This window comes from Athalia rosae, chromosome 4 (genome assembly GCF_917208135.1).
Source record: "Athalia rosae chromosome 4, iyAthRosa1.1, whole genome shotgun sequence".
Taxonomy (NCBI): Eukaryota; Metazoa; Arthropoda; class Insecta; order Hymenoptera; family Athaliidae; genus Athalia; species Athalia rosae.
In genome coordinates, this window is record NC_064029.1 from 16,481,319 (window position 1) to 16,505,449 (window position 24,131).

General features: G+C 37.4%; 2 protein-coding genes across 9 annotated transcripts in view; one reads left to right on the forward strand and one right to left on the reverse strand.

Annotated features, from left to right (window-relative positions):
- The window catches only part of LOC105690021 (calcitonin gene-related peptide type 1 receptor-like), a 112,438-nt gene extending 96,535 nt beyond the window's left edge, over positions 1-15,903 (reverse strand). Inside the window, exons 1-5 of one of the 8 annotated variants that reach the window (XM_020854667.2) lie at positions 15,738-15,903; positions 14,758-15,597; positions 14,398-14,600; positions 14,139-14,284; positions 4,510-4,600 (exon numbers count right to left, since the gene is read on the reverse strand). In XM_020854667.2, coding sequence (XP_020710326.2) covers positions 4,510-4,527 — 18 coding nt within the window. In that variant the 5' untranslated portion in view covers positions 4,528-4,600; positions 14,139-14,284; positions 14,398-14,600; positions 14,758-15,597; positions 15,738-15,903. Of the gene's footprint in view, positions 1-4,509; positions 4,601-9,235; positions 9,996-12,851; positions 13,006-14,138; positions 14,285-14,397; positions 14,601-14,757; positions 15,598-15,737 lie in introns of those variants that run through there. The other 7 variants (XM_048653576.1, XM_048653577.1, XM_048653581.1 and 4 more) reach the window with 7 other exon arrangements.
- A 5,688-nt stretch (positions 15,904-21,591) lies between these two features.
- On the forward strand, positions 21,592-24,059 carry LOC105690009 (dnaJ homolog subfamily C member 1). Its single transcript, XM_012407477.3, has 7 exons — positions 21,592-21,915; positions 22,113-22,214; positions 22,311-22,529; positions 22,609-22,853; positions 22,967-23,282; positions 23,357-23,575; positions 23,653-24,059. Exons 1-7 carry the CDS (start codon positions 21,769-21,771, stop codon positions 23,713-23,715), a joined length of 1,311 nt encoding a protein of 436 aa, XP_012262900.2. The 5' UTR covers positions 21,592-21,768; the 3' UTR covers positions 23,716-24,059.
- Positions 24,060-24,131: the final 72 nt, after the last annotated feature.

Here is a 24,131-nt window from a genome sequence, read left to right on the forward strand (position 1 = left end):
GGGGTCTAAATAATCTTCTTCCAATTTTTATCGTCTAAGGAAATCGTCTTCTTTCGCTGTTTCAACACAGCACCACCCCATACGCGTACGTTGCGCACAACTTTACCTTTCAACGTTAAAACCACCAATTATGAGCGACGAAGTTCCGAAGAGCCGACGATAAGACGCGATTAAAATTAAATTTGTATATATTATCTAATACGCCTTGATCTTTATACAGGAATTTCTAATTACATCTATTAATTACACCGTGACTCGCTTCTTCACGTGATTATCGTAATCGCGGTGTATCTTCGGAGGGGAAAAATTCACCGCGAATAGGTATGAAAATAAATTGAATTAAATTTTTTTCAAATTATACGTTTTCCATTTCGCCTTCACAAAATGATATCGAACATTATTTTCTTTTCGGCAAGATAATACGTATCTGTATACCGTGCACGTATATATTGCAACCTAACCCACATAATACGAAATCTCTCTTCTTTCTGATCTCATTTTTCGTTTTTTGCTTTCCAATATTATACGTACAAGTTTATTGCGCGTCGGAGCAGCGATTTGACGTATGAAATTTTCGTTCCCCGAGGGATGGGGTGGTTCGAAAGGCGGATAAGATAGTGGATGATCTCATCCTCGATCTTACGAAGTAGGTATAATATGCCGTACACACATATTACGTGGCTACCAATATGTAGATATTGAGGAAAGCGCGGGTGGCAAAACAATCGCAAAGTCAATTCTGATCTCGTGTAACAAGGGCGAGCTTTGTTGGGCGAAATGATATTGACGGTGGCTTGTAATAAATTAAACCGATAGGGCGCATCTCCTGCGGCTAATTTCCATCCCGTCGCGAATACCTTTTACAGTGTATATGAAGGCATGTAATACATAACTCGAAATACATCGCTTTCCTTACTATGTACAATAATTTGAATTTATGGGGTGTCTCTATCGAATTGATTTCACATACGTAATCAGAATACGTACTCGATGCATGTGGATAAAAATTACGTATGACGAGAAACCGAATGGAAAAAAAAAAAATCCTGTTTCAAACCAAAGCTGTTTATATTCGCTAAAATTAAAACGGACACCTGGTATAAAATTCGATAGCCGCGAGTATAATAGAGGACGCTTTAATACAGTGGCTTGTAAAGGTATGTATGCGTATAAGTATAGGTTGTATGTACGGACGCGTCAGAAATTACTATAGGGTTCCTTAGAAACAGGTGTTCAAAGTTCATTTACTTGATCGATATGTAATACGACCAAAGATATACGTGATTATGTACATAAATTTGTACAACTATGTAAAATCGTCGACGTAAAAGAATATCTAAAAAGCACAGAACTTTAAACATCGGGCTCACTTTCCTCAACTATTGTTAAATTTTCTAATTTTTTCAGGATAAATGGAACAGCAAAAATCGAAAACAGAAATAAAAAATTCGCACACCCCGCGGTTTCGATGATTCAAATTGTCGATACATCCCGCAACCCCTCACCTTATACGACTCACACCCTTGACAAACAGCTGTGCTCGCATGGAATGAGGGAAAAAATTAAAAAAATAAAAATAAAACGAAAGATCGATATTTCGGTGGGCCGAATAAACTCTCAATTATTGAAAACCTACCCTTTTAAATACAGATGGACCGACTAGCCGATACCTATAATATTTTCCCAAAATGATACGATTGAAAGATGAAACTGGAAAAATGATTCTTCGATTTTTCAGACAATAAGGACGAAGATTACAATACAAATCGAAATAGAAGAAGAAGAAGAGAAATGATGAGCATTTTTTCATTGATTTCACGCGAGAACTTTGACCTTATGATACTCTACTCGCTTTACAATATTACGTAATCATCATTAACTCATCGCTTTGATGAATGAAATACTAAAATTATAATAATCGCCATACCCATATAATTATTTATACCATAAAAGGGGCGCGGTCGCGAGCTTTATACCTAATTATAATTTATTCTTCAACTAATTCTGGAGCAGGTAGCTCTAATGTATCAAATTTATAGACACCGCTATTCGCATAAAATTATTAATATTGTTATCATACATTTAAATTAGAAATTTTCTTAGCGTGCTTTCTGACCGCAAGCTGACTAAATTTAATCCAGACGCGGGATATAATCTCCTCTAGGATTAGAGGATTAAAAATGAAAGCCGATGCAGACAGACCTCATCCTTCAAATTATCATCATCGTCGTCGTCATTGACGAGCTTTAAATAATTTCGACAACTTGAATAAAAAAAAATATATATCAAACCAATGGCGTCTGCGTGATTGCGCGGTACCTGGAGACAGCTATGCACGATCGCGTTATCCCTCGGCAATATTAATTCACGCTAGAGTTGATTTTATCCTACGTAGACGCGCGTGTGTATGGGTACACCCATATGCACATCGATAGATTGGCTTGGTATTCCGAACGCATTCCGTGTAAGAATTACAACAACAATATTAACAATAATACGACTTGCAACACGAGTTGAGCGTCTGAACGCGTGAATTTCCCTTGAGAACGTAAACCACAGAAGTGGAATTAACTGTACCGCGAAGAGGTATATATGATTAATTCGTTTGCATATATCCCGAACGTAACCAGTACGCGTATATAAAGGTACGTACATGTATATCCGGGTAATTAAATCTTCGGAATCTGCAAGTTCAAGCCCAACCTTCGAATACGTAATCTATAAACACACGGAGGGCTGTACGCATAAAATACCGAGACATTGAAATTAAAAGCGACCGTGCAAAAGCACATTAAGATATGTAATTGTATATATTTTAGTGCAGACTGGCGCCGTAATTTCTACGGCTTCTATATCCAATATTCCAATATCATCCTCTAGCGTATTACCACCAACGCAACGAGAAAATAAAAGCTCTGACTTCGCGTGATTATCTGACGAAATAATATTCGAATTTCGTCCTTTTCTTTTCAACTATCGCTCAATTAATTGCTGCGTTTTTTTCCGTTGAATTTACCGTAGATTTGAAACGATTTTTGGGAAAATTAATATTCTATGTATAGCATAGATATAAGGGAGGAAATTGAAAAAATAATTTACGGATCTTCGAATTCAAAAAAAGGAAAAAAATATCTGTAACTTCTGCCGTTACGGATGATTAAAAATGAAATCCGAGCTATCATCTATTTTATTTATTAATTGCAAGCTAGATGATTGTTTCATCGTGATCCCAGTGTCTGCGTCAGGATTTCACAATCTGTGTTGATCACGCATAGGTTGCAGAGGATTCAACCCCCTCGAAAATTTAGAAGCGAGCTAGGTTGACAAGGGTAATCATAATTTAGTAGTTAAAGGGTTAAAGAGAAGAGCGGAGATTAAGTTAGCCCGAGTTAGACTGCCGAGGGTAAGGGTTAGATTAGGTAAATATGAGGGAAAAACGGTGTCACGTCTCAGCTGACGCTGTAAAAAGAATGACGAACAAGAAAAAAAAGGGAAACCTTTTTTTTTTTTCTGCACATGTCAAAACTGGGTGAAAATAATTACTCATGATTAAAAAATTAGGAGATTTTGGCCGCCCAATTTGTCTCGCCAAATTATTTTCACGTACATGACTATTTGGGTATATAAATATCCATGTACAGCGCAGCTCAAGGTATACATCCCTCCCAACCTACGCGTCGTGCGGTTTAAACTTTAATAATAAAGGGTTTAAATGGCTAAAAGCACTCAAACCCACGGTAACCAGCGTTCTAAGTGTGCGGCTGGTCAAAATTACATTGACCCCACTTTCACCGATGTCATAACCTCATAATTGTTTGACGTTGATTAAAAAAAGTCTGACAAAATTTTTCTTTTTTTTTTTTTTGTGGCTACTCATTTCCGTTCATACGTAACGAATAAAAAATATTACCACGCGAATTTCGACGTCGCTCATGATCATCACCGTCCCTATTATTTTGGATTAATTTTGGAAAAGTTTTTCGTAAGAGAGAATAAAATTAATTGCGGTACACGGAAAGAAAGCGTACATTTTTGGAGGGTGAAATTAATCAGAAGACTCTACGGACGTTTAGTCTTCCGCCAATAATGTTTAGAACTAGTGGGAATCGACCGTTTTTGTCCGTGATTAACGACTTTTGAATAATGACGAAAACCGTAGAGTGTTATTATCGCGTGTCTACGTAGTTACCGTACGGATAGATTGTTATAAATATACACGTGCAGAGCTGTAACAGTTTCTAATTTACACGATGCAGTAATAGTTACGAACCTGCGTACGTACATATTACTGCATATATTCGCTCAGAGCAAATTTTGCATCTAAATACAAATAACAGTTAATGAAAATGCAGGTGGTGAACGTTTGCACACATGTCTCCGCACGTTCAAATTATTGCTGTTATTGTCATTATTATTACTTTAGCATTGCACTTTATGTAAATACATGCGTAATACCTATGTGTGTACATACGTATACAGTATACATCGATGTATATGCAACAAACTCACCTCTGTTGGAGACTCCATTTTCCTCGTCTATGTATATAGCTGCTGTGTACCTCGTACACTAGCTAGTTACGTATGAATGCGGTAATTAGGTCTGAAATAATGAGGATCGTGTTACTTAATAATTAACATTATTTTCTCATTTATATAATATAACTAGTTTACATATACCTATACATGCTGACATTTTTTCCCTTGCAAGTACAAATATCATAAGCGCGTTTGAATGTTTTTCATGACGATTTTTGTGCAAGAAAAAGGAAAAAGAAGAAAAAAATCGATGTATCGAAGAAGAAATGAAACAAGGAAAGAATAAGTTGGGGGTTACAAATGACGTGTTAATTATGGGGTAAATAATCGCCTAGCGGTCAATCGCCTTCGGATTTGGCTGAAAAAAACTCGCATCACTCCGGTTTAATTTGTGATAACTAGAAGAGTTAGCTTCAATTTAAATGAAACATACATCTCACTGTGATGAAATTTTTTTTCACACAGGTAAAGATACATGAAAACTACCAGACGCTTTCACTTCCCTGTTCTCATATATTTTTGTTCTCTTTCGATAAATTTTTTGTACCCCAAAAGCTAAAAGTTTTAGGAATCGCGATGAGTTGATAGCAAGAATGAAAAATTCGTTAGGATCCCGGAATAAATATGGATGTAAAATTTGTTCATTTGATTTTTTCACTCTTTGAAGTTGAATATTTTCATGTCTGCGGGGTGGTGAAGCTGTCGAATAAGAGAAACGTTTAGTCTGAGTTTTTTTTCTCAATTTTTTTAAACGCCGGGAATGGCAAACGGCCAACTCAGTCTAACATGCGCCGAAACCAAGTCGTGACGGTATTCGCGTAGGTAGTAAGTCAGTAAGTCATCCGACGTATATTTCCCCCCGCAGTAAATAATCGAGGCGATGAAAGAGCGATTTTCGCAGCTACTTAGCTTCCGCTTTTTCTCGATTCATATTTTCCGTAGAAATTTCCGAAGTTTTTAGTTTGAGAAATAAACACAAGTGTACGCGAATTCGTGCCGTCTATGATCAAATTCCGAAAAATCGAAGGCTGAACACATCGCGGATATCGCGTTATAGGTAGAGGCGATATCAATCGTCTATTTCACCGTTGGATTCGGGCCAGAAAATTACTTTCGCATAATATTCTCTGCAGCAGATGGTGTGTACAAGTAGCCATAAAATACCCTCGAATCTTTGACGAATCTAAGGTCATATCGTAGCACGTTTTACGTAAAATTAATTTACGTGTAAACGGATATAGAAACACGCACGTGATATCCTAGGCGCGCGTTTGTTGTATGTGAAAAAATAAACAATTTCAATGGTACAATTTTCAAACTCGCGATCAGGATACATCCGAACGTAAATTATCCGCTGTACTGCAGCGGCTAATTATTGCAGATCTGGAATCAACGCCACCGGCCATTTTTTCGATCATGAAACCATTCGAACGAATACAAATCGAACCAAAGGGATGAAAAAAAGGGACGATATACGATCCGCTCGTCGGTACCGATTTTGATTGGTAATTTTAATTTTTTACCGAACTGTTCTGATCTACGTACTCGCCACACCACATCGTTGGGTTTGTATACACGGCAATGATATCTAAATTTAACTTCAAATCGAGAGACGTGAGATTCTAGCTGTTTCCGTTCCAGTAGAGATATACGATATTCCTACCACTGCTGCAACAACATTAATTACTATCGACATGGTCGTTGCTTTTCTGAAATTTAAAAGAGAGAGAAAAAAGAAACAAACTTGAAAAGTTCTCAAGATCGAATAGAAATTTAATTTCATACGCCCGAAAAATGTTGTATTTTATTTCATTTTGTTCAAATCAAGGAATTCGAAAAATCACTTGATTCGGTTAATTGAACGAATGTATAGAGTCGCAAAAAATTTTTGGTATTTTGACGCGAGAGAGAAAATTTCTCGTGCCTGGTAAGGGGGTGAGTTTTACGCTGTTTGTTGAGTGAAATTGAGAGTGATCTATGTGATCGTTCCGTGTCGGCTTGTCCTTAATCAGGGTAACAAGTTCAGCGTCGTTTATTGTCGATTGTGTATCCGGATAGTCCGATTCAGAGTCTGATTCAACTCCTAAAGAGTCAGCTGTACGCGACGGAAAGATGATAGCCGCGTACTATATACCTTCATTGGAATGGCCTTGCACATTGTTATCGCTCTGACTTTACGATCTACGTTTATGCCACACGTGGGTTATATACGTATACGTACATACGCTACATACGTGTAATGGCGATCGAATCCTATCGTTTATTACCGATATTGTGTACGTATAGATGTAATATGCGCGTTACATTTTCAATAATAGTTTACCGATACGCGGGCGTTGCCGAACGAAATCAGATACATTTCTTTTTTTTTTTTTTTATCCCATATACACATAAAAGGTAAATCAGGTGTACGTAAATTAAAATATATGCTAGCCAAAACCGATTTGATTGTAATTTAGGATAACGAGTTGAAATACCAGATTTTTCTAGCCAAATCTTTCTATTGCGGAAAATAATGAGGAATATTTCAGAAAAGAATCGATTGATTGTGAGATCAAGAAAATAGAATAACATACAAAAGTTGCTGCGTGATCGTGAATTTACAGCGTAATTATATACTGCTTGTATGTAAAATAAACCTGTGTAATGTATAAGTAGGCTGCATGGGGTGAAAAAGTCGAAAGCCACAAATCGAAGAAACTGGAAACGAAAAATGAAACGCGAGGTGAAGAGAAAGATTGAAAGAAATAAAAAATACTCCACGATTACAAAACGATGGAGTGCAGCGGGAATAAATATTTAAAATTTCGTACAGCCTAAACACGATTCTACTTTATTACATAGACAAAATTTCCGATCACTTTACCGACGCTTCATATACCCGCGTATGTACCGAGATGGGTATGTATATCGGTACTGCACTCCATCTGCACATAAGATACATACCAACATACCTATGTACAGACATAACTACGTGGCCGCATAAATGGGATGGTATTTTAATCCTTTAAGATGATTTAGATCGGTATGGATTATCCGAAGGATAATGGATCGCGTATAGATTACACTGCGGTGCACCGATACGAGCGAAAGCGTCTTGTGCGATTGTCTGGATAGGCTTTCGCTACAAACTTACCGATTACCGGATCACTATATCGCGCGTACACTATACGCATAAATACGCAACTATATTCGAAAACTTGTTAGTTTGTACGATAAATAATACGTCTGCGGATTCCAACCCCATAGTTTATCCTTCCTGAAATATGATCATCGTTCTCGTTCGTTCTGACAACTATAATTACACTTTACGTCACTTGTACGAATACCCGGCTCTGATTCCCACCTGCAACTGATCTCATCTCAACTCGATTCAACGCAACTGCCATCGATCTCGGAAATAATTTTCCTCGCGCGACGGAAGAGAAAAGAAAAAAAAAAAAAAACTGGAGAAAAAAAGTGTACCTGTACACACGTAGGTAGTGAGGTAGAAATTTCATGCTACTGCAGTTGCCCGAAAGAAAAATTACCTAATACACGGTATAAAATATATAAGAAGCATGAACTCAACAAGGGTGTTGCGCCAAAGTACGGCGATAAATCTGAGCCGGAAGAATAAATAAACGAAAGAAGAAGAAGAAGACAAAAAGTACGTACCATTGCACGTAGTACGAGGGTGAATAATATATACGTGTATACCTATGTGCATCCATGTATTGCGGATATTGAAAGATGCAAGAGTCATAAGATTGCAAGTGCAAAATGCGGTACAAGCATTCGTATGGAACTTTATGTTACGATCGTACATTTTTATGTCTTTCCTTCGATTTTTTTGAATTCCATTTGTAACGAAACTTTTCTCGAGTCATTTTACGATAGGTACGTTCAACCGTACGTGAATATGGGTAACGCATTTTCATTATTTATCACATAATATTATACTTATGCTATACGTATATTATCAAATTTATACCGAATATTATTCAACAGCGAAGGGAAATTAAAGCTCCTTTTCGTGACTAATTTCCGGCTTGCGTGTACAACCTGCACCGCCACCGTGGTCAGTTTCATTTTATTTGAATTTTTTCTAATTTTTTTTTGCCGATGTGTGAAAAGGTAGAACGAAACGCAAAATCTGATATGATATATGAGGGGAGTAAATTATCGAAATCAGGGGAAAAAGAATGAAGAAATCGTTCAACACATACATGCATGGAAGGGAAAAAAATTGAATTGTCAGAGAAGAAATAAAATCAGATGTTGTGATCAAATTTTTATTACGTCTGTGTCATTGGGAAAGAGATGGAACAGAAAACTTTTCAGTTTTCATAATTTTGGATAAACGCACCTTTTATTAGATGCTGTAATATTTTATAAAAATTAATCTCAATTTCATTAGGTGAAAAAGTATATACGGGGGAATTTTGAAGGCACGAGAGTGTGTGTATCGCGGTTATACTATATCGAGGCGACACTTGTTGCCGAAAAGTTTAGGAGATTAAGCGGAAGCTAAACAGGCGTTGAGAATAAGGTGCAGGGTAGTTGAGGGATTTAATAACGGCGTAGATTAAGTAGGCGAGCCGATGAGAATAACGATTAGCGATTAAACTTAATTTCTAAGTATACATGAGACGTATGAATATATATCAGGTAAATTTGGGACAATTTTAGAAGTGTTTGAATAAATTAGAACAATTACCAGGTTCAGCAGATGCCAAAAACGATCTATCAACTGAATTGCACAGCGATGTAATTCTATTGAACTTCTTCACAGTTCACAAATTAAAGTTCATTTCAATTCATTTATTTGAATCAACACCACACTTGACAAAACATTTTTACACACGTACCGTATAGTTCACGTAAACAATTACACGTATAAAGAATCGCGTACTTTGATAGCGTCTTTCTGAAAAGTCACCCTTAAATTATCACGTCACACTGTCGAACGTATTTTCAATAACTCGACAAAGGGATTTTTCGCAAAAGTCATTGTACGGTCAATTTTATTTACAATCGTAAGAGTCACGTGGAATATTTTTCGATTAATTTTATTCAATTTTTTTCAAACGCACTTTGAGTGTTAATGAGAAAAATAAATCAATTACGCTCTAAGTTACGAAATTTTATCCAAAAGAAAAGCAAAACCGAAAAAAAAACAACGAAAAGGAAGCAAGAGAAAAACTTGCTTCTATTATTCAAGAGAATGAAATGAAGAAAAAATGCAACTGTGAAGAAAATCTATAAAATAAATAAATGAAAAATATAACCGGTGTATCGAGCAGCGAATAGAATGACGTCTTTAAAGTTCGAAATTTTAGTTTTATCGAAATATTTTCAAGTTCGCTATCAGACCGCGCGAAGAGTACTGAACCGAGATATACAAGCGCGCGTGCCACGAGCCATAGGAACTACGGGCAGAAGCAGAAGCCCGGAGAGAAACCAGAGAATATATATCTATGTGCGGGTTTCGAAGTAAACTTGGTCCTACGGCGCAAGTCCGATGTACAATGAGGCGAAAATTAGAGTTTCCCGATCGCGGGGTGGTACGCCGATTGTGCGTTTGAGAAAAACGAAACCGAAGAAAAGGAAAGATGAAAAAAAATAAAAATTCTACGACTCTGAAACGATCATCACAAAAGCGCGGTTGAGCTGCTAGTTTTGTTTATCACAGATACCTATGCGTACACTGTAACGTATATACCTATGCGGTTTTTAACGTCCCCCAAAATTGACCGTATTATTTCCGCCGGCGAACGTGGAATTTTTATTTTCGAGAGTTCTTTGGGTCGCAAGATAAAACAGACGAAATCTTTTTTTGATTCTAGTCGAAGGGTTTCGAAGGAGGTTGCACATCGGCTTGATTTTTATTTTGGGCTGTCCGATAATGTCACTGACGCAGTTTGCCCTGATCCAAAACGGTCCGACTAATTTTTCACTCGTTGTGATTAATGAGTTATTTCGATAACGCGCCTGTATCTTGTACTTTAGACGTAGATAGTACGGGGGATGAAGATTGGAATATCGAAAAAGAAAAACAATTTTTCGACAGTTACAAATGTGCAGTGATACGCCGGAGCCAAAAAAATAGATAGATAATAATCAGCGGCACCATGACGTGTATAACATACGACCTCCTCTGAATTATTATAAATCAAATTTTTATTATCAATTACGTTTGGCAATATGTTCGTTAACGAACGGAAGTTTTTCCTCGGCAATTTCGAGCCCCACGTACGTTTCAATTTATGCGGAAAATTTCGCAATATTATTTCAGATGACTCGTTGCGTACTTTAATCGTGAAAAAAAAATTGTCGTTACTCGACCCTTATTTTCGTCGATGCATGATAAATTATTTTTGCAATTTAATTTTACAGCGAACCAAAAACAATATTCATCCACGATGAAAAATTTCCGAATAACAAGAGAAGAGAAAATTAAAAATATTGAAGTAAATATTTTATTTTCAACGTGGAGATGTAGGTGGGTATATTACATAATTTAGCGATGCCTGAAATGTTTGTTGCCGGGCATAGGGCAAAGAGAAATAAGTTTAAAAAATAAAATAAGATAGCGATCTTGGAGGAGAATATTCGTTATATACCTTTAATTTTCTTATAAGCCACATACCAACACGAATCGATCGTAAGGCACGCGATGAAATTTTGCAGAATTTTTGCTATTTATTTCTTACGGTGGCAATTAAAAGTCCGCATACGTCATATAAATAAAAAATCTCAGGAAGGTAATTTTTTTTATTATTTCACCGGGTATTTAAACAGTAACAAAATTCGGACGGATTTCAAAAGAAGAAAAAAAAAATGTCACACGAAATTCGGCTCTACGTACTCGTTGAATTATAGAAATAAAAAAAACAGCTCTCAATTTCTGTATCGGCAGCAGCATACTGTGTCGGAAAAGTATCGAATAAAGATGCATATGTGATAATACGCGTCTAGCTGTTCGCGATTTTTTTCTCGGAGGCGAACAAAATTCCAGATGTATCCGAAAACGCATACCGTAAAATATAATCGAGCATCGAACGATATTCGTTCTCGTCGTCGCGATACGAGGGTGGAAAAACTGATCCAATATAATAAAACCACACAGCCAATTTCACGAAGGACTTGCTTTTTTCACAAGGAGCCTCCTTTTCTCAATATCGCCCTATCGACAATCAGATACTCGATTGGATTGCCGATTACGAAGTCGGTGTGAAAAATTAATTAGCGATGCAAGTTGGCTTAAATAAACGTAGCAATTTTGTCGAAGGTTGAATTCGATTTCTGACCGCAAAATGAGCTCTCATCAGCAAATATATTTCCAATATTCGACGCGTGGTTATTATGACGCGCAAAAGTATGGGGAGAAAAAGGATGTTACAGAATCGAAGTTCTCGCACGCTCTGACTCTCGATAATCCTGTTAACGCTTAAGCCGAATTACGATATTCTTATATTATATATATCCAATATCAACGACGCTATTACATGCGAAATGGGATATCGGAACCCCTCGGGCAGAATAAAAAAAAAAAAAAATAAATAAAGCATAAAAGAAATTTTTATACAGCGCAAAAAAAGAGCAAAGGAAAAACGCTTTGCATAAACCGAGGAAGAGGAAAAAATAACGTGTAATAATAAATAAATAATTGAATTTTGTGCGGTGAAATAACTACGTGTGATAACGCGATGCAATATTTCTTTGTTATAAATCTACAAGGGTCGGCTGAGAGCCTTATCGAATCGTAGATATATAATTGAATTAGATCACGATCCAGTGATCTTGACCACGCGGCGTTTGAAAACTGTTCAAGTGCAATAGTTCCCTAATTTAATGTCTGCCGATACTTATTTCGCAAGAAAATTTTCCCAAAGCACACGATCGATGCTAAAATACGTTAGTTCACAGTCTACTGGCTAGCTATTTTAGCTGATTTCAATTTTTCCTTCATTTTTTTTTTCATTTTCCATGTCTTGAACAGAAAATCTTCTCATATAATTTACGATGGAACGCTGTACGGAGGGCGCAACGAACTCGAAATAAACCTTTATACATTTTTTTGTTGTCCCCCAGAAAATTTCGCACGGTATTTTGCTTCGACACGGTTCCCGACGTGCTCGACGATTCGGTCGTTATCAATTGTTACAACAGTTCGTTAGGGTGGTCGGAAAGTTGTCGATTAATAATTCGAAACTTCAATAAATTTTAGCCGGGTGTTTATAGCTGTATATTCCGCGTATGGAAGTGTGGAGACATCCCATTTCCATCCTCTATAATTGAATTTAGCAATTTCATCGGAGTGGGTGCTATACCTATACCGAGTCGAGTGGTCGTACGTCCTGCACCTGTACGTTGATCTGGTTAGCGAATCAATTTACATCTTCGTATGCCGGACCGTTCTAATCCTTCGAAACACGCTGGCCATTTTCAATGGACGATCGGAGCACATTCGGCCGCGAAACCGCCCCGGTATTTATAAAGATTTTTAACAGATCTAACTCCAATTACGACGCGGGACTTAGCCGCTTTACGAATGTCCCGGAGAAGATCACGGGGAGTTATTTTTATAGAATAAATTACGCCTAACGTTCGTGTTTGGATAGATGATATCTGGATACGGATCTTAACTTACGGATACACGTACACGTATATATACGTGTCGAAATGTTTGCGGAGCCGTCTGTTCAACGTCATTCAAAATGTTTTCGTGCCACAGAAACTTTAGGTCGGTAAGAAAAAAATAAATCAATACAAGCAACAGCGGATGATTCGAAATCTTTTTTCTCCCACCTTTGAAAAATCCCAAGATATCGCCTGCACGTCAGATACTAGTGAAATTGGGAATTATGATTTGAAGGGAAAAGAGAAAATTTCAACGAAACGCAATCATCGTCGACCGCAAGTTTCGTCCCCTCGTGTCATCATCGAAGCCTTGAAATTACACGATAATCTAAGACTGCCTAACGTGCACTGGACGAGTATAGACCTATTTCCTTATTAAGGCCACGACCTCCATGAAACGATTCTACAGTTAGAACGTACAAATTTGTTCCTAAAAAACGATTTTCTGATCCATAGCCCGAATTAGGTGAGTGAGAAGGTTGAAGAAAAAATCTCGAAAAAACTTATCATTTGGTGATGCGTGTACACCTGATTTGAACGACAAATATTGCCTTATAATTAGCGTATTTTTTTGTTCACGATAATTGGTCGATATCGTTGGAAAATTCAGCACGTGAGCCACGACTCACGATTAGCCACGCATAGCTAATGGTCATGGTTAGATATAAAACGACAAGTTATGCAGGAACGCGGATCATCTGCGAAATTCAGAGTGGACGGTAAATATATGTATAATGTAACGCGTGTTATCAATGAGAGGAACGAACTGGCGATGGTATTCTTATTCGAAATTATTAAGTATACGTATGGGTGCTTGGGCGAAAAAAAAATGAATTTACGAGCAATATACTAATGATAAGATATGAAGAATATGGTTAAAGAGGTAACGAGAAAATTTGGGGAGCATCAATTCCTACCAAATCAAAGGAATCCATGTACACCCCCTCAGATATTATAATAAAAGAAATAAGACTCACCTTGGGTTGAAACAATGGGATCGAAGAGAGACCTGCACGTTCCTCCATAATTTTTCATTTTCTCAACCGTTCAGATGAATTGGGAGGAACGTACGTCAGCGACAAAGTTCCAGAAATTAGGGAGACTTTTCGAAATCGGAGTGAATCTACACAGGATTAATTTGGACGCAATTAGGGTGGGCAATCCGAAACCACGTGGTGAATAGTGCACTTGCACGTGGGTAGAGATCGGAAATAGAGGATACAGAACTTCGTTTACCTTGATTGGTTCTTTTGGGAGAGAAAATAGCGTGGAAAAATTCGTGCCTCATGCACATCCAGCCTTTTCAAATCTCCAAATTGCATGGTGACAAAATATGGTTGAGGATGGGGACTGTGTTGCGTCGATAGAAGGACGAACTGGGGTCGTACTAACTGCGTAGCAGGCATTTTACTCGTATTTACATCGAGTTTATCGTTTACCTGCGTTGGAAAGAAATTTTAAACAATATTAGCAAGAGTTTCGAGATTCGAGACTCGCTGGGGGCGCTGGGGATACGTGATGGCGCGTAGCGTCAGGACCATTTGATTATTCTCAAGTTATCAAGTCATTTTTACATCTATTCGTTCTTTATCTTACCCAATGTGGTTGCACAATGTTGATAACGAACATTTTCGATGCGTGGGAGATCGTTCAGCAACAATTAACTATTCATTTCGCAGTATAATGCACAAATTTACGTCGTACTCGACAGCCTCCGAACGACTAACGGCGGTCGCAAAATGGCGGCGATCAACAACGCGCCCGACAAAAGCCGATCGGCACGAAGACATCACGTGACCACACGCCGTTCGGCGCGTGATTTCAAAAACTAATAGGACGCCTTTTCTCGAAGCGCGCCTACATTTTGAGGATCAGAAGATTGAAAAATGGATAATTGGGACAAGTTGAAGATTCCGTTGATCCGTTCACCTACTATACATATTTGTATTTATTCATTAGACTTCGAATGAAGGTCTTAAACTATTATATCGTTGGTGTAATCAGTACAATAATTACCGAAATAACATACCAACACATTTTCATGGATTGAAAACTGTTGTCCGTAGAATTCGCTGAAGTCCCTGTGTAAAATCTGAGAAATTACATCACCAAAACTACAAATCGGGCATGAACTTGTTGAAAATCGCTGTCTATCCTCATGTACTATAAATTATGAAAACATTATTACAGCGATTAGTAATGATCGGTCTCAATCAGACAAATCAGGTCGCTGAATCGTGTCTGAAGTTTCAGTTTCAGTGGATACGAAATCGGGGCATGGTAAATGGGTGCAAAGCCATCGAGAGCCATCCTGTGGGCAGAAGCAGTTGTTGCAATCCTTTTTTTTCATCCCTAAGGGTGGACACACGTGTTTCTTTTGTACGGTTCGAAAAAAGCGGCCGTAACCAGGGTCGTTGACGTATTCGCCCTCCCGATCTGATTGTAAACAAAATATTTTCTATCATTGAAACGTCAAAAATAATGGCGTGCATAAAATGCAAACTGGATAATTAAATATACGACCCAATCATTCTTTAATCCTTTTTCTCACGGATTTTATTTTTAAAATCACTCACCCTCATACCGTGAAGCATTCGCCAGAGCGACCAGAACGATCAAAAGTGCAAGTAAACTCACTCTCTTCATGTTAAAAATTTGATGTTAAATTTATCGCGATTATCTGATAGAATAAAATCCGTCCTGTTCAACCGATGATGTTCGCTGGTTTGAATGGATTGCTGAGGAATCCAGAGTTTAAATAAGGCCAGTTATCTATATTGAATCGACGGGGTCGACCAATCACGAGATAAAACGAAGCTGTGGTACAGGTAGCATGAACCAGAAAGTGGGGATTCTCTCTGGCTATGTTCCTCTATCTATTGAATTAAATTATGGCATGTTCCGTTAAACGTCAACAGCTCGTGCTCGAAGCTGTTCATAAAAGTACATGCATAAATGTATGCGCCACAGGGATATAAAAAACAAAAAAAATGGCAAAAACCCAACCGTCATTCAACATCGCACTTGCATACCTCGTCATTGTAGATCACCACAGTATTCGAATCATCTCTCGACGATTTTTTCACTTCGGCAACAAACGGATTAGATCATAGATAACCTGTTGGATCAGATTACGGATTTTTTATACTGAACTTTTGTTAATTTTTATTTATTCATGCTAATTTATTTTTCATCTCACCGTAAAATGTCAGACACATGATCTACGTAACGGGATTTCACGAGAGCGCGAAAAAAAGGGAGAAAAATGATAGTTTCAAAAGTTAAAAATAATTCACGGATGTAATACGGTACCATTTGAATGTGAGGAGAGGAATAAATTATTGCACAGCATTTTCTCGAGGCGGTGTGCCCGTCACGTTGCACCGCGAATTGGTGAAAATTTTGTTCAAAACATTCCGGAAACAATTTTTTACCGTCTTATTTGTAAAACTGTTTTCGGTCATTGATGGGTGAGGTAAATTCCAAACTTTTACCATCTCTCGTTACGAGAAGACGTGCCAGGAATTTAAACTTGACAGCTTCCACTCCATCAGTCTCACCAAGTTCAAGGAAGAGTCAACGCTCTTGGATGCAAAGGAGGATAGGGCGGGAAGTCGAGTGTATTAGCTGTCCGTTCGTTCTAGGCTCTTCAGATCCGATCAACTTTAGTTCTTAACATCTACGAAGTGAATGTTTGATTTCAATTTGTTATTCATCGAATGGAAATCATTTTATGTGTTATTCGAATGACTAACAAGAGCTACTCTCCGAGATACCAACATTGTCCTTCTCTCGATTTTGCAACGAAACGGTACCTGCATAATTTTTACATTCGAAGAGCAAGGCCGACTAGAGTTCATATCGATTATCGCCGATTACCTGCAACATTTGATGAATAAATTATTGACATTCAGTTTACACGACGAGGTGATCCTGCGCAAGATTTATGAATTAAAAATGTAGATGTAAGGATAATTTTCCTTGTTTTCTTTTTATTTAACTGGTCGGTGATCGTTAAAGAATTAAATTAAATGAACTTCTATATGATTACGTACGTACGCTCGATCGATTGATCATTTTTATTTTCCGCTCTGTAAAAGCTGGTATTTATTCACATTAGACTCGATAAAAAAATACATGTAACTACACGGTGCGTACATCAATTTTACTTTACAAGTTTCTAATCAAATCAGGCCTTTCCAGTTTCATACAATATAACTTTTATAATTTATGAATGTCATTCCGGTCAATAAATTACATACCTTATTAAACGACTTATAATACGACACGTTCATTATAAGTGTATAATATTATTTATAGAAGTTATAAACCCTTCTGATAAACCGTATTCATTGAGGCGCTAGTCAATAATTAATTCTTGTGCATTTAATCGTTTGTCAATTATCATCTGTATTTTATTTCATTTTTCATTCAGTTTTAGGACGTACCACCAGTTTCATAGGCCTTCTATTCTTATTCCCGATAGAATACTATAATTTATTCATCAGAGAATTCAATTTGTTGCAACCGAACTTTGTTCAACATCATCGGACTATTTTAATCGTAATATTTTATTGTATATTTTCACTGTGGACTGTTCCTAAAGAAATATTTATCTTCTATTTTCGTTTATTTGTTATTTTTGTATATTTTTTTTTTCTTTCAACTCATCTCTGCTGTAGTATATTGTCTTTGAATTTTCGCATTGTATATGATGATTGTTAATTCACTAACGGAAGGCCAAAATGGACGTAATAATGTTGCTATTGATAAATATTTGATTCGAAAATATGTAGGTAGTAGCGTTTTTTAGTTCTCGTAACTCACGGAGTATAACTTGTTTCAGAATTATTAATTGATGTAACAATATAATCACGATAATTTATAATTGTCGAATTAATTTTATACGTTATGTTATTACGTGTATTATGTGATATAAGAGACAGTATATATGGGATATTATATAGCAGTTTCATATAGTTTTCTACATCGTTGCCTATCTTTGAATATTCAAGTTAATTGTGTTATTGTGTATACATCATTAGAATCCGTACAGGGTTTGTAAAAATTTAAGTACCGCAAGGTTGAGATCAATTTCGCAGCTACAAATTTCCGCGGATCTTCACCGGTTTCGAGCTGGGAACGCGAAATTTCTGTACACTCTGTACGTATATTTATTTATAGTTAAAGATCGTAATGTATAATCCATAAGTCTACGGATGAAATCTCGTAAATATATACGATACGTGTATATCAATACCTAATGAAGAGAATTGTTGAAATTAATTGCTTCGTATATTCGGGTGTACGAAATTAGTGTTATACGCTATGAGTATGTGTCTTTGTTTTACATGATCCAAAGCTATCTTGAGCAGTAACGTTTTGAAGCTGTGGATATTCACTTTGAATATATATTATGTTATATTTACCTATGCAATAAATTTGTTGCTGAATTTAAAATTCTCTGAAATTTAATTTATATTTAGATGTACCGAAAAACAATTTATCGTGTCTTTCGTTCGAATATTATACAATCATCGTTGAAAATGTTCGTTAAATTCCTTGATTGAATGGAAACTCGGACCACGAATGGATTTTTCGCTTATTACCGATTCATTTTTTTATAAAAAAAGTCATCAATGGTATTAATAAAAAAAATTCACTTGACCTGAGGCGCCCAACGATTATCATCGTCGTCGTCGTCCTCGCCGTACTGTCAAACTTGCTGCGGTTCTTCGTCCTGTTCGGACAGCAAAGGGACACCTTGATATAAGTCTGTATTTTTATTATCCGTTTGCGACGGTCTCCTGTTTTGTCCGGGTAAAAGAGGGGGTGGTACCGTACCACAGGGTGTCGTGGGCGCGGACCTTGAAAGCCATCTTTTCGATTTGTTTCTCGAATTTGGCAAGCCAAGCGGCATGTACATCTTACCGCGAATTCTTCTAGGCCTAAACGCTACCAATTCACCGGGACTCAAGGGCCTCGTCAGACCGCCAAATGCATTCAAGCTGTCCAACACTTGGGGACGGTTTTGCATCGTTAAAACATTCATATTATTATGATCCTGCGGAAACGCCGAGGGTAGCTGCTGGATTTTATCCAATAATTCTCTCACCTGTTACAAGAACGAGAGAATAAGTATTCTGAGGCGGGGAATAGCAGGTCGCTAGATGAAAAGATATTCACCTCTATAGTAGGGGTTGTTGCTCTCGGTGGAGAACAAGGAGATTGAGCTGCGAGACTTGACACATCGGATGCAGTCCTGTGGTTTGCTAAGGAGATTATTGAGCCGCCGTGATTTAGATTAGGTCCCCTGCTGCATTCGACGGTTGATAATTCGTCGATGCTATTGTTGCACGAGTACGGTGGTGGAATAATCGTATTCGCTTCGTTGACAACGTTGCACATGAAACTCGAACTGAGAGAGTCCAAAGTACTGGCGTGGGAAAGCGAGCGAAAGTATCGCATCACCAAACCAGAGGTACTTTTTCCTATCCCCTCGTCATAGCCGATCACTAAGGGGTACAAATCTGGCTTTGATGTCACCTGAGGCAAAAGATGTTGGAAAATGAAAACTTTGATCGAAAACGGTCGTTATTCAAACGCTGAGACGTTCGTTTCCCACCTCGTTGTACGGGGGTGGAAGAGCTTGGAAAAATGAACTGCATCGGCTGTAGTGAGGGGGTGGATAACAGGATCCTGCCGAATTCCTGTCAGACGGAGGTCCATCCTCGATAGAACCGTTTTCACGACGTTTCCAAAGCCAACAACCGCACAAAGCTGTAACCACTAATCCTGCCAATAAGCCCACCCTGAACATGGAAGGCAAATGATTAGAAAAATATTTGTCTAGTTTGAAATAGTCGATTTGCGTACCACAAATACCAATAGGTCCAAATCAGAATTGTGAACATCCCAATTCCGCCAGCAGGCACCCTTTCGTGGGCACGAGGATCGAAGGTGGGTATATACTCTCGAGGTAAAACTTGACTATAATAAAGTACAATCGATTTGACAGGATTACATACTTTTCAGCATCGCGAATATAGATTTACCTTTGTATATGCCGTCCGAAGTACATACACTTCGTCTATATCATCGTAAATATCTCCGAAATAATGTCCGACGATTTTATCAGATTCACATGGTACTGAAGATATGTTCGGTCAATTCTAATGACTTCCATAATTTTTTGGAAAGAATCTTCCAATATTTGCTCCGCACAATTTCTCCATCGTGATTTTTTGTGTCGAGCGCTTAAAATATCGGAATAAATAACAACCGTCTGACACGGAGCCTTGAATAATTTCGATTATTCAAGATGTTCATAATTTTTCATCGAACAAGGGAGTTAATTATGTTCAATTTCTATTTTCTAACTATACCCGTTCAATTGGATTCACTTTATATTTTAATATCGGCCGTGAGAAATTCAACTTGAAATTCACGTCGAGTCATTAAATGATGAAAATATACTTATAATAAAATACACCTTGAGCCGCACATTGCTTGTATAAATTTCGATTCTGATTAAACTCTACTTGATTTTGATTTTCAATCCATACGTCATAGGTATTGTGATATGCAGTGTTACGCCAAACAATTCTCAGCGTTTTCTGAAATTATTTTTCACTCTGTGGCAAACGCAATAAAATTTACGCGCACTCTGATCGGTCGAACCAGCCTGCTCGTACACGTCATGATTATTACATTTAAAACTATGGTATACGCTTATTTTGTCACCTCGAAAAGGCCTGGATATTATCAAAGAGAGCACAATAAGCGACGAGGTTTTCACTGCCTTTTAGCAAATTTTCCAGACACAGATGAGCGGTGAACCTCGTATTGATCGAATTTCATCCGAGCCTCAACCAGACACGCGTTTAAAGCTTGAACACGAAACACACGATTTTTCGTTACTAATCGTATTCCACAATTGGATTACTATTTACCGTGTTACCGAATTATGCCTTTAGATTGTAAATGAGATAAATTATATTTTGAAAAACTGAAACGCTCTGATTCCGTGAAATGAACGGAAATTCACCGGGCATTTCAGCAACAGCGTACATGGTAGGATTGGCAGGATTCTGCGCTCTGATATTTCTTATTTAAACTGTAATTAAAGATATGCTTAAATTATAACATTCTCGCGTAAGATAATTATACTATTATGTAGCATATCGTTTATGAATATTGATCTCTTGGAACGTGAATTTACAAGTCATGCAATTACAGAAACTATCTAAACAATACCGTAAATAACGAGAATGTTCAAGTGTAAATCGCACATAAAACATTGTCTACTTTCTACAATGATTTTCACATTATTAATTTTTGTAGAAAAGAGATATCCATGATTCGCAAGTTGCCGGAGTCATTCAAAAAAAAGTGGGAAATTATGAAAAACGTCGCGCGCAACTATTCTGACAGCATCGTACAGCAGACAACGATGTGGCACCCGCGTTGTTAACCTTAATCTTAACCAAAGTGCTAATAATTTTCGCGTAAAATATGTTGCCACATTCTCAATAACCCCGGTCCACGGTTAGATAATGATAAAATAATCACCTGCACGTGTTATGTACATATTTAAAAAATACAAAAATGAGGGTGTCGTTAGTTATCTTGACTATATTGAAATTTTTGGACATATGCACGTTTACGTACGCATGGGACAACGAGGAATTAGAAGTTTTCGACGTCGTAGAAGAAGTTAATCAAAACTTTTACGCGCTTCTGGGTGTTCCTCAGGTAACTAGGCTCATGTTGAAAATACCACTCTCTCTTAACTTGCTCCAAAATCAAACTATGACCTCTTCTGTAATTGATCAAGAGTTCAAGTTTTTTTGTGTAACAGCTTGTTGATTCCTTAATCCGCAAAATATGCAATACACAACTTCCAAGTATTACTCTCAAGTGTTTCTTCTAATCCATTCATTCTCCAAAAGGATGCAAATTCTACAGACATCAGAAAAGCCTTCAGGCGATTGTCTCTTGTACTACATCCTGATAAAAACAGTGCGCCAGATGCTGAAGAAAAATTCAGAAATGTGAGTTTGTTATCAATATTTTTCTACCACTCATCAAGCTTCTAAATACTAATAATTTGATCAACATTTTATGTTACATTTACCTATTCACACCAGCTAGTTGCTGTGTACGATGTCTTGCGGGATCCTGGTAAACGAGAACGTTATAACAATGTTCTCATCAATGGTCTACCTAACTGGCGGTCTGCTGTATATTACTATCGACATGTACGAAAAATGGGACTCCTGGAAATGAGTATAATCCTATTTATTGTCATTACAATTGGCCAGTATATCGTTGGATGGGCAGCATACTTTGAAAAAAGATATACCTATGTGAGTAACTTGTGAACATTGTTAAATATTTTTCTTCTGATGTATAGAACCATTCTTCAATGAGATTTGTCCTTTGCAGGAACAAGTGTTAGGAAGTAAGCTGCAAAAAATGCAGAAGAAGAATAGAAAAGGTAAAATGGATGTGCCAGACTTAGCAGATATACTAGAAAAAATTCCCACTCCAAGCATTTGGAATACACTGCCATTCCAATTACCTCGATGGACCTTCCTATCTATAGTGGGTATTCCATCTGGGATACGAGCTATTAGAGAAATTTTAGCAGAGAGGAAACGCAGAAAGAAAGAAGAAGAAGAACTCGCTTTGTACGTCACAAAATTTTAATATACTTGAAGCAAGAATTATGTAATTCGTTCCCATACTAATTGCAAAATGAAATAATATAAATCCTACTATTAATCTCTCTTTCATTTCTCAGGGCACAAGAAAACGAAGAACCTGAACCAGAGCCAGTGCCTCGTGGTCCAAGACGCCGCCGAGCTGGGTTTACACCACAAGAACGTAGTGGAAATAATTATAGCGAACCAATTTCAAATTATAGAAAAGAAAATCACCACACAAATCATGTGGCCGAAAAGCCTAAACCTACAGGGGGAGGGCTTTGGACTGACGACGATATTTCGGAATTGATAAAGCTTGTGAAGAAATTTCCTGGAGGTACAACAGACCGATGGGAAAAAATTGCAGAAGCTATGAATCGAACTGTAGCCGAAGTTACGCACATGGCCAAGAAAGTGAGAAGAAAGTTCTTAACATTCCTGTTACGATTGTATCTATCTAGAAATAACCAAATCGTTTTGTCAACAAGGTGAAAGACGAGGGTTTAAAGCCAGGTCAAGTTGCCGAAGAAGCTCCTGCAGAAGAACCACCAAAGAAGATGAAGACTCGAGCTGAAATAGTAGACACAGTGAGTGAATGGAGCCAAGAACAACAGAGAGCCCTCGAAGCTGCATTAAGCAAATATCCGAAAGGAATGTCACAAGATAGATGGGAGAAGATATCTGCTTCCGTGGAAGGCAAATCTAAGGTTTGTAAAAATATTTTCCAATCTTTAGTAAGTGCTTGTCAAATGACCTAATGCCTGTTTCATTATGTTTAATGCAGGAAGAGTGCCAAGTACGCTATCGTCAGTTGGTAGAGCTCATCAAGAAGAAACAACAGCAGTAATTAAACATGTGAAGTGTATTGGACATTGTTTTGTTATTAATACCTCTCGGGAAAGTATTTATTGAAATAAAGCCCACAGTCTATTGAGTAATGAATCTAATACCGTGAGACGTAAGACTTGTATCCTTGAATCTATTTAATCTATTTTTATTGACGACTTGGAACAATGAGGTTGGTGAATAGTACGACAATTAAATTCATTCACGCTCAACCAGACAGGCACAAATCTATTTTTGTATACTTGCTTTGATAATTGTTCCCTGATAAAGAAAATGTAGATATTGTCTCAATCTCAGCGCACGGAATTCGATTGTTACTTGGTTTACTGTGGAACTTTCAAAGAATTGTATTTTTCTTTTATTTTACCTATTATGGATACTGTCCTCCAACCACCCATTGAAAGTCAGTTCCATATC

Coding starts and splice junctions, on each gene's coding strand:
- LOC105690009 (XM_012407477.3), top strand. CDS start 21,769: ATGAGGGTGTCGTTAGTTATCTTGACTATATTGAAATTTTTGGACATA. Junction 22,215..22,310: donor CTGAAGAAAAATTCAGAAAT/GTGAGTTTGTTA, acceptor TATTCACACCAG/CTAGTTGCTGTGTACGATGT. Junction 22,854..22,966: donor GAAGAAGAAGAACTCGCTTT/GTACGTCACAAA, acceptor TTCATTTCTCAG/GGCACAAGAAAACGAAGAAC.